This window comes from Typopeltis vanoorti, chromosome 15 (assembly GCF_054136105.1).
Source record: "Typopeltis vanoorti isolate ZY-2024b chromosome 15, IOZ_Tvanoo_1.0, whole genome shotgun sequence".
Taxonomy (NCBI): domain Eukaryota; kingdom Metazoa; phylum Arthropoda; class Arachnida; order Uropygi; family Thelyphonidae; genus Typopeltis; species Typopeltis vanoorti.
This window is the reverse complement of record NC_143563.1, coordinates 3,147,757-3,162,423: the sequence shown is the minus strand read 5'-3', so window position 1 is coordinate 3,162,423 and position 14,667 is coordinate 3,147,757. Positions and strand designations below refer to the sequence as shown.

At 37.8% G+C, this 14,667-nt stretch overlaps 1 protein-coding gene across 2 annotated transcripts in view; it reads left to right on the top strand.

The window, feature by feature from the left end:
* The window catches only part of LOC150098312 (uncharacterized), a 733,595-nt gene that overhangs the window by 157,837 nt on the left and 561,091 nt on the right, over positions 1 to 14,667 (top strand). For both annotated transcript variants that reach the window (XM_090404774.1, XM_090404775.1), the window contains exon 11: positions 4,624 to 4,713. In XM_090404774.1, the coding sequence (XP_090260900.1) occupies positions 4,624 to 4,713 (90 nt within the window). The remainder of the gene's footprint in view (positions 1 to 4,623; positions 4,714 to 14,667) is intronic.

Genomic DNA, 14,667 nt, shown 5'->3' with positions numbered 1-14,667 from the left:
AAAGCTCAAATTTTGTGGAAGATGTACAAAGAAGAAAGGAATCTGTTGTACCTTTTATTTTTGCATCCTGTTCTAGTTCAAGTTCAGCAAGTTAACAAAATTTTCACATCTAACAGTGCCAATAAGATGAGATTATTTGAAGACCTTTCTCGTTTGATTCGCTCTATTGCTAATATGTTAGTGCTACCATCATCCACAGTCGACCCTATAGAGTCAGAGATTGATGGCTATTTGGATCTCAATCTAAATCTTGGTTAGATTTGAAAGAAAAATTTCAGAGTTGATGATACAAAAGAAAATAACACAAAATGATGAGCGAAATCTTAGAAGTAGAGCAAGACAGTTTCTTCTTGGTCTCTTCAAAAACTTAAGCAAAGGTTGCCTGAAAACTTGAATATTTTAAGAATGATGTCTTCTTTTTCTGTTGACAATATCCTAAAACATATAAAAGAACCTGCTACTCCCATCTTAGAAATAATGCTGAAATCAGAAAAAAAGATGTTACTGCTGAATACAATACCGTCCACTTAAATAAATGGACAAATATAGAAAACACTGAGCTATTCTTGACTGAAGTACGAGAATATAAAGATGCATCTGGAATGGATCCATTTAAAGAAATTGCTCAGTGTGCAATAAATTTATTAATACTGCCAAGTTCTAATGCAGAAATGGAAGGAAATTTTTAGTTCCATGAATGTAATTAAAACTAAATTAAGAAACAAGATTGAATTGCAATGCTGACAGCTATTTTGACAGCAAGTATGGCCTCACGCATAACAACAAGTGCTGTACAGACTATCATTTACCAGCATCAACACTGAGTAATATTGGAATGATGGCCACATATAATAAAGCTGAAAATCTAAGTGAAAACTTGAGTGAATTAAGCGCAGAAGACAACATTGAAGATGTATTTAGCCACTTATACACAAGTATCACTTCAACTTGAATACAGTAAGTAACTTAAAAGTATCAGCTACTACTTTTAAAATTTTAGCTTCAAATTTTTATTTTTAACTCAGTTTTAGCTCTTTTTTTTTAAGATTTAGCTGTTTTTAGTAATTTTCATTTGGCAACACTAGTAATCAGACTTGTCAAAGATGACACAAACTTCTAATATCCATGTGTGCTATGATGAACTTGAAACAAAGATTGTCGAATCTAGAGAAATTACCTTAGATTCTTCCCATATCAACAACAGCCTAAGTTTCAATCTCTCTGACACACACATTGCCTCTGTACAATACTGGCGCGCTTTTGAGCACGTAGTCAACTTTTAGTTGGAACTCAAGCTCGCATTACTGTTTTCAAAATGTACTACTGTCTTTTTGTACTAGTACTGTTAATGCAATTTTTAAGTCTCTGTTATTTTTTGTATATTTCTTTCATTGTGATACCTGATTGATCCATTCAACAAAACTAGTAAACTAGTAGTATTTTTTTAAATAAACCATATCATCTCTTTATCTCTCGGTATCAGTCATTTAAACTAATTTATAGTATTTTCTACCGAGTAAAAATGAATAATAGAAGACGGTGTCAACAACCTCAATTTATTTTTGGACCACCTAAACAAGTTTCATGAAAAAATCATTTACCTTAGAACTGGAATCCGATGATTGCCTCCCCTTTCTAGATCTGAAGCTTACCAGATGTTCTGAAAGTATTAAAATCTCAATTTTTAGAAAACCTGCTCATACTGACAGATACCTTCATGCTTCTTCCCATCACTACCCTGCAAAAATTTGGTATTATTTCCACCTTAGCACACCGGGCCAAATCTTCACTAACAGAAGAAACAGAAATTGAAAATGAACTCCTTTTTCTTAAAGACTTTTTATTAATAATGGTTTCTCTCCTAATAAGATTGAAAAATTTCTTTCTCTTCCTCACTCAACTGCTTCTGAAGATCTCTCTTCCCCCAGAGCCTTTATTTCTTTGCCTTACATCAGCTCTCTTTCACCAAAACTAGCTAAAATTCTCAAGAAATTTAACTTCAGAACTTGCTTCACCATGCTCCCAAAACTTCGCTCCATACTTAGTAAACCTAAAGAGAAACATCTTCCAACTCAGTTTCCAGGAGTCTACAAGATTTCATGTGATTGTGGAAAGCCATACTACGGCCAAACTGCTAAATCCATCTTTTTACGTTTGAAGAACACCATAGAGATATTTCCTACAACAGGACTACAGCCAGCACTCTCTCTAGCCACATTCTTATCTCTGTTAACTCAGATGAAGACTGCTAACACATTGTGGACTGGACACAAACTTCTAATATCCATGGATGCTATGATGAACTTGAAAGAAAGATTATCGAATCTAGAGAAATTACCTTAGATTCTTCCCTTATCAACAACAGCCTAAGTTTCAATCTTTCTGATGGACACATTGCCTCTGTTCAATACTGGCACACTCGTGACAGCACATAGTCAACTTTTATTTGGAACTCAAGTTCGCATTACTGTTTTCAAAATGTACTATTGTCTTTTTGTAGTAGTACTGTTAATGCAATTTTTAAGTCTGTTATTTTTTGTATATTTCTTTGATTGTGATACCTGAAGAAGTTGATCCATTTAGCAGAACTAGTAAACTAGTAGTATCTGTTTAAATAAACCATGTCATCTCTTTATCTCTCGGTACCAGTCATTTAAACTAATTTATAATATTTTGTACCGAGTAAAAATTAATAATCACAATATTTATATATATATATATATATATATATATAGATACATACATACATCTTCAAGGCCCAGCTTTCCTAATTGGGTTGTGAGGGCAACAGCTGCAAGAAGAACTTCCAATGATCATGATCCTCTGCCACCAAGCTCAGGTGTTCTGGTGGGATTCCCAAACGTGTCCACCCAAGGTTTTGGATATAATCCATCCAGTGAGTCCTTGGCCTTCCACCCTCTGGCTTGGCAAAGAGGGCCTGCTGAGGGAGCCTCTCTTGTGGCATTCTGACCAGGTGCCTGTACCAATGTAACTGTGATCTCTCAACACGGAGAAGCAGCGGTTGAGTATTGAGGGTTTCCCGAATTGCAGCGCTTCTGACTATGTCGAGTCTTGTCAGCCCCGCAACCCTTCGAAGGAACCTCATTTCAGTTGCTTGGATTCGTGTCCGCATTCTTTCGGTCATGTCATTACCCAACTCTCATGACCATAGGTGAGGATGGGGACATAGACTTTATTGAAGACAGCCAGCTTTACCTTCTGGCTCAACTCCCACTTCAATACTACTGAACGGCCAAGCTCCCGCAATATTGAGCTTGCTAAGCCAATTCGAGTATCTAGCTCTATGTCCCATTTTCCATCATTCGTGAATATGGACCCAAGGTATTTAATCTTCTCCACCTGCCTCATTGGGACTCCACTTACATTTAGAGTGCACTGGGATGGTTGTCTTGAGACCACAAATGTTTCAGCTTTGACCACACTGATCCTCATTCTGGCATCTGCACAAACAGCTACAAACCTATCCAGGGCCTGCTGGAGGTCATCTGTGGAAGAGCTAAGCAGAACTAGGTCATCTGCAAAAAGCAGACGTGCAATGCTACATCTTCCAATTCTGACACACTCACTGACTTGACTGTGCCTATCAATCCAGTCCATAAATATGATGAAAAGGAGGGGTGACAGAACACACCCTTGGCGGAGGCCAATGGAGACTGTGAAAGGTTCAGACTTTGTGCTGTTTACCCTGACACAAAACTCTGGGCATTCATACAGGGACTTGATGGCAGCTAATAGTTCGCCATCCATTCCATACTCCTGTACTACTTGCCAAAGCTTATCCCGAGGAACCCAGTCATATGCCTTCTCGAAGTCCACAAAACATGTGTCGACATTCTTGGCATATTCCCAAGATTTCGCAAAGACTTGCCTTAAAGTGAAGATTTGTTCTTCTACCAGGACGAAAGCCACATTGTTCTTCCTGGAACTTTGACTCAACTATCTCCTGTGCCATCTTTTCAAGCACTTAGCATACACTTTCCCAGGCAGGCTGAGCAGAGAGATGCCACGATAGTTACTGCAATCCTTCTGGTCTCCCTTCTTAAAGACTGGTATTATTATGCCTGTCTGCCATTGCTTTGGTGCTCACCCAGATATCCAAGCAGCCTGACACACTCGATTCAGCCAGAGAACACGTCTCGATTTAAGGCTTTTAGCATTTTGGGCTGAATTTCATCATCGCCAGCAGCCTTGCCCGATTTTAGTGATTTTATTGCTAAATGGACCGCTTCTGCTGAGAGACTAGTCATTGCCTCGATCTGCACCTCTTGGATGTCCACAATTGCTGGGCCACCTGGGTTAAGAAGGCTCTCAAAGTATTCCCTCCATCTGTGGAGGATATCCTTCTCGGTTGTTAAAAATGCACCATCAGAGGCCTTAATTGCCCTTGCTGTGCACGATTTCCTCCCTCGAAGGCGGATGGTCTGCCAGAATACTTTGTTTGCATTTGCATAGGATGGGTCTAATCTTTCTCCAAAGGATTCCCAAGCCATCTGCTTTGCTGTCTTTACTGCCTCAGCTGCTGCTGAGGCAGTAAAGACAGCAAATATATAATATATATAATATAATATATATATATATTATTTAATTTTGTTTTCTGATTAGGGACCCTCTGGCCTTCCTGGGGAAAAAGGTCCTCCTGGCACTCAAGGTTCTCCAGGATTTCCAGGAGACAGAGGACTTCCTGGACCTGCTGTAAGTTTTTAATTTTCCATTTATATAATAATTTTTCTTTATACAAATATGTGTATATCAGTCACAGACTGTATGGTTTCATAATCAGTAATTGTTCCTTTTGAACAGCTAGATATTGTATTCTCTTTGAAAGCTTAATGAGGAAGTCTGTTCCAGAAAATAGTAGGATGAAAGACAAGTGGAATAAGCAAAGAATTGGGGAGATCTTGTCTTGTGAGATTTTGGTATTATCCAAGGTAAAGGGGGATGAACTAAGATCTTTTTTCCAACCTCTACTTTAAAACAAATGCATTTTGGTAACATTTAAGTGACTAGATATTCATCTTTGAAGAAATGTTTGAAGATCAGTTTTTGAAAACACTAGTTGTAGAAAATATTGAAAATTGGTATGTTTGAACACTGCAAGGCTCATCAAATGAGTTGGAGGAGGAGGAAGCATGCTATTATCAGCAGAACTGTGAATAGGGGGTGGTAAGGAAGTAAGTAAAGAAGATTAGTAAAGAAGATCATTTATGTATAGGAAAAAGAGGAAAGCAATAGAACACAAACCCAGATTATTGTAGGGAGAGAGAATTTTTCCTATTCACCATGCCAGAGAGAAAACTGAATCAGATGTCTTAGTCAGGTGCAAGAATACAAGTTTCTACATTTCCGTTGAACGTGTCTTGTGAATGATGCCAGTAAGGAGTTTAGTGAATGCAGAATGTAAGAATCTGGACTCACAGGCCTTTAGGTGTTAAGCAAGTTGATGGCCTTATCCATTACTTTAGAACTAAGGTGAGGAGAATAGTTAAATCACTTTTTTTCCTTGTTTTTTCCTTAAACAGGTTGAATATGTGTTTATTTCATGTGGTGAGAAATGCACCTGACGAGAAAAATGGTGTACTTCAATGTTCAACCCTAGCAATATGCCCTCTAAACTTCAGTCTGCTGTCAACCATCACTCCCAAATCTCAAATGTCATCCACTTCCTGCAGTACAGCATCATCGATATAGTACACAGCCTTATATTTCTGCACTCCAAAATGCAACACTTTGCACTTGTTGATATTAGATTTACACCCCCCACTCTTTTTTCCAAGTAAAAAGTCTATTCAAATCTTCAGCATCAGCAGTGCTACTTATAATTCTTCTCATCAGCATATAACTGAAGATCCCCAGTCAGTCCAGATGATATTTGGTTTATAAACAAGTTAAACAGCAGGGGACCAAGAACAGAACCCTGGGACACACCACTGATTACTCTCCTTTTTTTGAGACACTGCTCCCTCTTACACAACCTGCTGGTATCTGTCAGAGAGCCAGTCTCCAATCCATATAACCAATATACTACTATCTATTCCCATCCTTTGCAGCTTGTATACCAACTTATCATGTGGTAATCTATCAAACACTTTTTCAAAGTCTAAGAATATCACTGTATATGATTCTCCCTTATCTAACACACTTGCTATCTTATCATTAAATGCAAGTAAATCCCTAAAATTGGATCTACCCTTTACACATCTATGCTGACCATCAACCCAATCCTGTATTCTATTCCTAACCAATCTCTCTCTCTAACGCCTTGACCACAACCACAGTTATACGAACTGGTCTTTAATTGGAGACCTCTGTACTAGAACCATGCTTGTGGATTGGTACTATTTTGCCTTCTTTCCACTCCTTAGGAACCCTACCCACTGCAAGGCTTTCATTAAATAACCAATTCAAGATCATAACCAACTGTAGTGCACATTACTTTAGAATACATGATGATATGTCATCCATTCCCAACAGACTTATTAACATCTAACCCAATCAACATCTGATACACCTCAGATTCTTTCACTTCCAATTCTCCTACTACTTGCCTCCCTTCCATAATATCTGTCATAATTATTCTTTAGCAGAAAAATTCCCTTGAGTTAACCTTGGCCTGATGAGGCAATCTCCTTTCATACTGCACCTTTTCTTTCTTTACCATGCTCGTCAACTTTCTAACCTGCACTTTATATTCTTCATGGATCTGATCATCACAGTCTTGTACTTCCTCCATAGCATTTTCTTTTCCAGTACAGCTTGCTTGATTTCACTGTTCATCCATTTCACTCCTATTCTATTTACTTCCTTAATCCTTTGTATGCAGTTATACATTTGCCAGATTCTACCTTGTGAGTTTCATGCATTTTTAACATCTTCTCTGCTCAGCTTACGTACTCAACATACTGAGGATAACTGACTACAGACCTTCTTATAATCACCCGCTTTATACTTCCACGTATATCCATTTTTAGCAGTAACCTTTTCTTGTTTCATCATTTCCCAAACAAGCACTTCATGATCACTCTCACCAACTGGTAGCAGTGTAATCACCTCATTAACAACTACATCTTGTGAAGTTATCACCTAATCCAAAACATTAAAGCCTCTAGTTGCTTCAGTCACATGCTTCTTAAGATACATATCTCTCAGAAATTTTACAGACTCATTCTCCTTCTTCCATTTTGTTCCTGTAATTAAAGTCTAACATCAGGATCACCTTCTTTTTACATGCCCAATATATTTTCCTAACCATTTCACAATCAGTATTCTCTGCATTCCATGGCCTATAACAGCATTATGTCTGATATACTAACCTGTTTCTTTCAACTTCACACTACACAGATTCAAAATCTGTGCATGCACTATCAACTTCCTTACTGTGGACACAATTCCTCTGCAATCATTAACAGCACCCCCCCCCCCCTCCTCTTTACACATTTCTATCCTTCCAGAAAATTATATACCCTTCTATTTCTATTCCCAACATCACATCCTCCTCAGACAACCAAGTTTCACTTATGCCAATTATCTTTGATCATAGTGACTCAGTCAATACAACAAACTTAGATCTCTTGTTTCAAATACTCTTTACCTTTTTATACAAACATAAGCCATTCTACCAGCACCAACGTTCTCTATTCTAGATGCTATACTACACCGCTCTCTTTGTTCTAGTCACTCTCTTTTCCCTGATTCTGACTGTGATTTCCATTCCTGCCTGTCTCATCCTCACCTTTATGCATTCCGTCACCTTGTTCTACTGCAACCACATCTTCAACCTCATATCCATTTTTTCCTCATGTCATACAATCTCAATCTGTTTAGTTGTGCTATCCTGCTTCACAAATAGACTCTGATCATTTACTACATTAACTTCCTGACTCTGTGCCTTCTCAGAAAATAACAGCCTTTCTAAATGCCCCATACAAAACCCATTCAAATGCAATCTGTCAACTTTAAACCATTCCAAATTTACTTCAAATTCACTCAACTCAGCCATCTTACTATTCATTATCTCTGCTTTCCTTATCAATTCACTGTTGTTATATCTGGGTAACATGCCTACGACCATTCAAACAACACTATTCTTCTTTACATGCTGCAACAACTTCCTCAAGTCTCTATCAACATTCTTTTTTTCTCCAACTAAGTCATTTGTGCTCATAACTGGTACTAATTTTGACTCTTTCCTTTTCTGCAGTGCATCAGTTATTTGCTTCATTGTTCCACTAGGAAAGCATGTTTTGTGTCCTTTATTTGTCATCACACCTCTAATCATTGAGTCCCCATACAGTGATATACAACTATCCTTTGACTCTTTCTTCGTAATACTAACTTCCTCCTTCTCATTTTCATCAGCCAATCTCTTCTTTAGATGTTTCTTTATCCTCTTGCAGATGTTTCATTTCTCTATCCATTTTCACTAACTCTTGTATTTCGGTCCCGACACTTGCTCCCATTTTTAATTGCTCTAATCTATCAAGACACTTTTCATATACAGGGTGTTCGGGATAAATTTGACAGTTTCGTAAGGAAAAAGAAAATCTTCTTTGTATCTATTAAATTTAATGAATTGACAAAAAAACATTACAGGCAGAGTTAATTACAATACTATCAACAAGATTTACTCAAAATAACCACCATTAGCATCGATCACAGCTTCAATTCTGCTTCGGAACCTCGAACAAGCTGATGCTACAGTCTCCCTGGGAAGGGCCGCAAAAACTGTTTTAATTTTATCCATTAACTGGGCTTTTGTATTACTGAAAGTGCGATTGGTGTCTTTTTCAACTGTGCCCCATACAAAATAATCCATGGGGTTAAGGTCTGGGGAGTTTGGAGGCCAAACATTTGGACTGGTGAAGTCGTAGAAATTTTCAGACAACCATTTTTGACTTTTCCCAGAGGTGTGGCAAGGGGCCGAATCCTGCTGCCATACATACGGCCTACCATTGGCTACCCTTGTTATCCAGGGCTTGACTACAGTTAGCAACTCCACGAACAAAGCCCGAATTCCAATGCCAGGGTTCTTCAACACCTGTTCCTGCAGATTTGCGAGGAATTCTGCTGTACGAACGCAATCAGATCGTCTGCTAGGGATCTTTCTTCTTGCTACATCCTCGTAGTCACCATTGCAAGTCTCTAGTTCATGCCTGATTGTTTTTACTGTATTCAGGGAGCATTGGGCAGCAGTCGTAATATCCTTATTTTGATGGCGGGCACGAATCATCATGATACAAGTTATTCTCTTCCATGATTCAGGTGGGTTCCAGCTATCCATCCTTTCTGACATCTTGTATATGAATGAAGAAGGGTCCAAACTTTTAAATGAAGAGAAGTGTGTGTTAATACATGTAACTTATGGAAAAATATAATTAATTATAAATATGTCAAATTTATCCCGAACACCCTGTATTATTATTATTACACTCTCCATGGATTCGACAGACTCATCGTGGGAGGTTCACTCAACTAACAACATATTTATCATATAGAATCTTAAAGTCCGTAACACTCCTTGCATTAACAACACATTCTGGTAATTCATTCCATTCACTGACAATTCTCCATGTAAAAAAATCTATTCCTCATGTTACTGCTTTCCTTCTTCTCGTTTACCCAAACAATCCACAATTCTTTCACAGTTATCTGTGCATACGTAAAGCAATTTTTGCAATGCATCCACTGCAAAAAATTCAAGGCAGAGCTAGATCTCCATACTGAAGCCTCACGTGCCACCAACACACTTCTTTATGGATACTGTTTTCAGAAGCAGAAGAAGTATGAACAAACAAGTAGCAAAACACAATATAAACAATATTACTGAAGGTCACTTTTATCCAAACTGAATAAAATACAGTACAGTTTGCAATAAAAAGCTACACTATACGCTAATTAAAAACATTTTTTTTTCACAGCTCAAATCTACTCGCTACGTTCACTTGAGATGATAGAGATACATATATTGGATGAAATATTGAATAGGGTCAAGAATGAGAGCCATCCTCCCATTATAGATGATTTCTATTACTCAGTCTGATCGAGTATTGTATTAGAATTGTGGAAATAATACTCTGACTGTAGAAAAAAGAGTAGAAGTCCTGAAAGCTATTGCACTTGGAGCAGTGTAATACCAAAAGGTATAAGGGTGAGATCAGCTGAAAGATGAGCATTCACAGCATTTACAACATTCACAAGATTGTGGACTGAATTATCTGAGAAGACAGCTCACCTCTACAGTATACTTGATGGAGAATTGGTTAAGAGAAGATTGAAATGTTAAGAGATTCTTGATCAGACTGAGAGATTAAAGAGGGTTATATTCCAGTTTGCAAATAGATAATTTTGCATTAGATCATTGTTTGCATCAGATATTTCAGAAATCTCTTGAAGCTGGGCCAGTAAAATTGGAATAAGGAAGCCAATTATAATCATGGACAGTGAAGTCATCAAGGTATCTGCTCTCCAGCCAAAAGATAGTTGGGGTAGTTGATATTTCAGATAATCTCTGTCTCTCCACTCAGCTTCTCTCTCAGGCCAAGCATTTTTATGTATGTGTATGGGGGAGGAGAGGGGAATTATGCACTGACTGATTGGGAAATCTCCTCCTGCTTCATTGCCAGGTTCAGTCCTGTATACTGTTCTTGTAAATCTGTAAAGTAGTTGCTGGCTTAGAGGACTGCTTTAATGATTTACCCTCGAATGGAGGATGTCTTCAAGGCATGCCCTTGAAGGGTTTCACTTACATTTGATTCAGATAAGAGGGGGTACCTCTTCTCCAGAGACCAAGCATGGCTTTCCACTTAAGCTTTCAAATTTCAAAGAAATAAGATAATGTTTCACTGGGTGTTCAAGATCATATACTACTTAGTATTCTCATTAGATTTTTTTAAAGGTCATTCTTCTGATCATTTTGCATTAACATCAAGAAAATGATAAGTATTTAAGTATGAATTTTTCTAAATTTATGTTCTTCAAAAGTTACATCCTTTAAGATATTCTTATCTTTATTTGAGATTTAATCATATACGTGGGCTGTTCAATAAATAATAAGACTAATTTTACTGTGGCGAAACCACTCATCACAATATTAATTTCTGTGGAATAAAGAAATGTTGCTGTATGTATTAACAAAAGAGGTTGATAGATGGCGTATACGGGCTGATGTGCCAGAGTGTCACGTGACTAAACAAGTGCTCATCGACACGCCTAAGAGGTGCGACCAGTCTTCGAAATGGAAGCGTCCTTGGAACAGTGTTATGCGATTAAATTTTGTGTGTGTTTGCAAAAATCGGCATCGGACACTTTTAACATGATACGTGAAGCTTTCCACGATGAAGCAATGTCGAGGGCAAGTGTTTTTTGCTGGCATAAAACTTTTAAGGAAGGAAAGTAAAATGTGGAAGATCTTGAACATGAGGGAAGACCTTCAACGTCCATCACAGAGACAAGGATCAACACAGCAGCGATTATCATCAAGCACGTCAAAAGGAAGCGTCCATTGCTGAAGAATGGCTTCTTATTGCACCACGATAATGCAAGACCACATATTGCTGGTTGTGTAGTGGACATTTTGCAGAAGAACAACACAGATATCCTACCACACCCTCCATACAGTCCTGATCTCACACCATGTGATTTCTGGCTGTTTCCTCTGCTCAAGAAACCACTAAGAGGCCACCATTTTGAAAGCAACAAAGCATGTGTAAAAGCTGTGGAGGCAGTTTTGAAAGAACTCTAAAAACGGACTCTCACATGTGTTTAAGAAGTGGATGCAACGTTGGGACAAATGCATCGCGTCTCACAGTAGTTACTTTGAAAAAGACCATGTAAATGATAACGATTAAAGGTAATCTGTTTTCTGTATAAATATAGTCTTATTACTTATTGAACAGCCTACGTAGTTATCAGATTTAATTCCTGTCACTTGGTGCATATTGCTAACTGTTTGTAATTATTTTCTATTTTATGCATTATGTTATTGTATTCTATCACGTTCAACTATGAATCTCATTTTATTATATTTTATTATGCAAATAATGATCTATTCCTGGTTGCATACAAAAACATTCAGGCAGTGTCTGTGTAACTTGCCATAACATTATTTACACTTCTCATAACTTGTCGCCTTCCTAGCCTGTATTCTATACTCCTCATGTATCTGATTGCTACTGTCTTGTACCTCCTCCATAACATTTTCTTTTCCAACTCAGGTTGTTTGATTTCAGTATTTATCCATTTTACTAATACTCTATTTATTTGCTTAATTCTCAATATGCAGTTATATATTGCTTATGTCAGATACTGCCTTATGAATTCCCATTCACTGTCAGCATCTTTTGTGCATAGCTCATCTGCCCAGTGTATTGATGATAGTTGACTATAGAGCTTCTAATAATCAACTACCTCATTATTATTATTATTATTATTATTATTGTTATTATTATTATTATTATTATTATTATTATTATTATTATTATTATTATTATTGCTATTGCACGAAACTCCAAGGAGTCCTTAGACTCATCGAGAGAGGCCCTAAACATCATGTCAAGAACTATTTAGCATTCGCACAGTATCTACCATATTTTGCTTTGAACTCATTCACAGTCATGGCACCCACAACAGACTCTGGAAGCTTATTCCACTCATTCACCAATCTCCAAGTAAAAAACTTAGTTCTAACACCTGTGCTAATGACACTCTTGCTCAGTTTCCATGGATGGCCCCCCTAGTTCTCCTACCACGAGACCTGTTTGGAAAAATTTCCTCTGAATTAATCTTGTAAAAACCCCTCAGTAATTTGAATGTCTCAATCATATCACCCCTCTTCTGCCTATCAACCAATTTCTGTAACCCACAAATCTTCAACCTGTTCTCATAAGGTTCATTTCATAGACCAGCTACCATCTTGTTCACTGGCCTGTAAATCCTCTCCACCTCCTCCCCATCAAGAAGAAACTCTGGCACCCAGATCTGGGCACAGTAGTCAAGATAGGGTTTTATCAAGGCTCGATAAAGAGGAACAATAACCTGCTTGTCTCTGCATTCTTCAGTAACCAAGTGATCTGATGAGCTGATTTAGACACTTTTGCTATGTGCCACCTAAACTTCAACTCCCTATCCACCAACACTCCCACGTTTCTGGCTTCATCAATTTCCTGGAGTACAGTTCCACCAATGTAATATACTGATGATAATCTTTTCATCCCAAAATGCATAACCTTACACTTTGTCACATTAAACTGACATCCATTCTTCTTAGCACAGTCTGTGAATCTATCCAAATCATCCCGCAAAATTTTGACATCATGTGTATTCACTATTGCTCCCAACTTGGCATCATTAGCAAATAAGTGAACAGTTCCTCTCAGATCTTTTCCTATATCATTAATGAACAAATTAAATAGCAGTGGTCCAAGAAAAGAACCCTGTGGCACGCCCCTAGTAACAGGCCTTCTTTTGGACTATACTTCTGAATAAGCTACTCTCTGATATCTCTCCATCAACCACCCTCTTATCCATCTCACCAACCCTATATCCAACTACATGTGCTGCAGTTTACTGAAATTTCATGTTGTATCCTGTCAAAGGCCTTTGCCAAGTCCAGCAGTATCACTGTAAACCCATTACCCTTATCCAATTCAGCCGTCACTGTATTACAAAACATGAGCAAGTCACTGAGGCATGATCTACCCTTCACAAAACCATGTTGCCCCCTCCCCCATACAGTATTCCATTTCCATCTATCCATTCCTGTATTTTGCTCTTGACCAACTTCTCCACCTTGACAGTGACTCCTGATATGCTGATTGCTCAGTAATTTGCAACAGCAGTCTTGAAGCTTCCTTTATGCAAAGGAACTATTTTCCCGCTCTTTCTATCCCCTCAGGACTAACCCAGAGCTGAAACTTAAATTAAACAATATGTTTAAGGGCACTGACAATTCCTGTGCTTCTTCACATAAGACTCAAGCTGGTATACTATCCATTCCCACAGATGTATTCACATTAAAGTTCTGTAGTATGCTATTCACTTCCATTTCATTCATCTCAGTTCCCTTATAACCATCGGTTCCCTCATTCTTGCAATATCACTGCCTGGATGATGTACTCTTGCAAAGCATTCGCTTAGTAATTCTACTATTTTGACTGATTCAGTCACCTCCCTACCATCGGCATTCCATAAAATCATTCTGCCGTATACATTTTGTACTGTTCATGTGCCTGCATGTCACCTTTCTTCTTAAATTCCCTTCACAATTTTTTTTTTTTTTTTATGTAGCTCAAGATTAATGGTTGTATTCACCCACTTTATTTACTCTCTTGTAATTTCACATATCTCCTTTTTTGGATATATGTGAACACAAATGATTTTATAAATAAAATCATTTGTGTTGAAATTATTTATTAATTATTTGTGATGAAATTATAAGTGAAATTATTTTCTTGTTTCACAACTTCCCAAACAAGCACCTCATGATTACTCTCACCAACTGGCAGCAGTCATTAACAGCCACATCTTGTGAAGATAATTTATTATTATTATTACATGACACCTCCAAGGAGTCTTAAAGACTCATCGAGGGAGGGCACCTACTCTACAGCTCTCTGTCTCTGCCACTTAATCCACCAATTACAGCAAAACTGC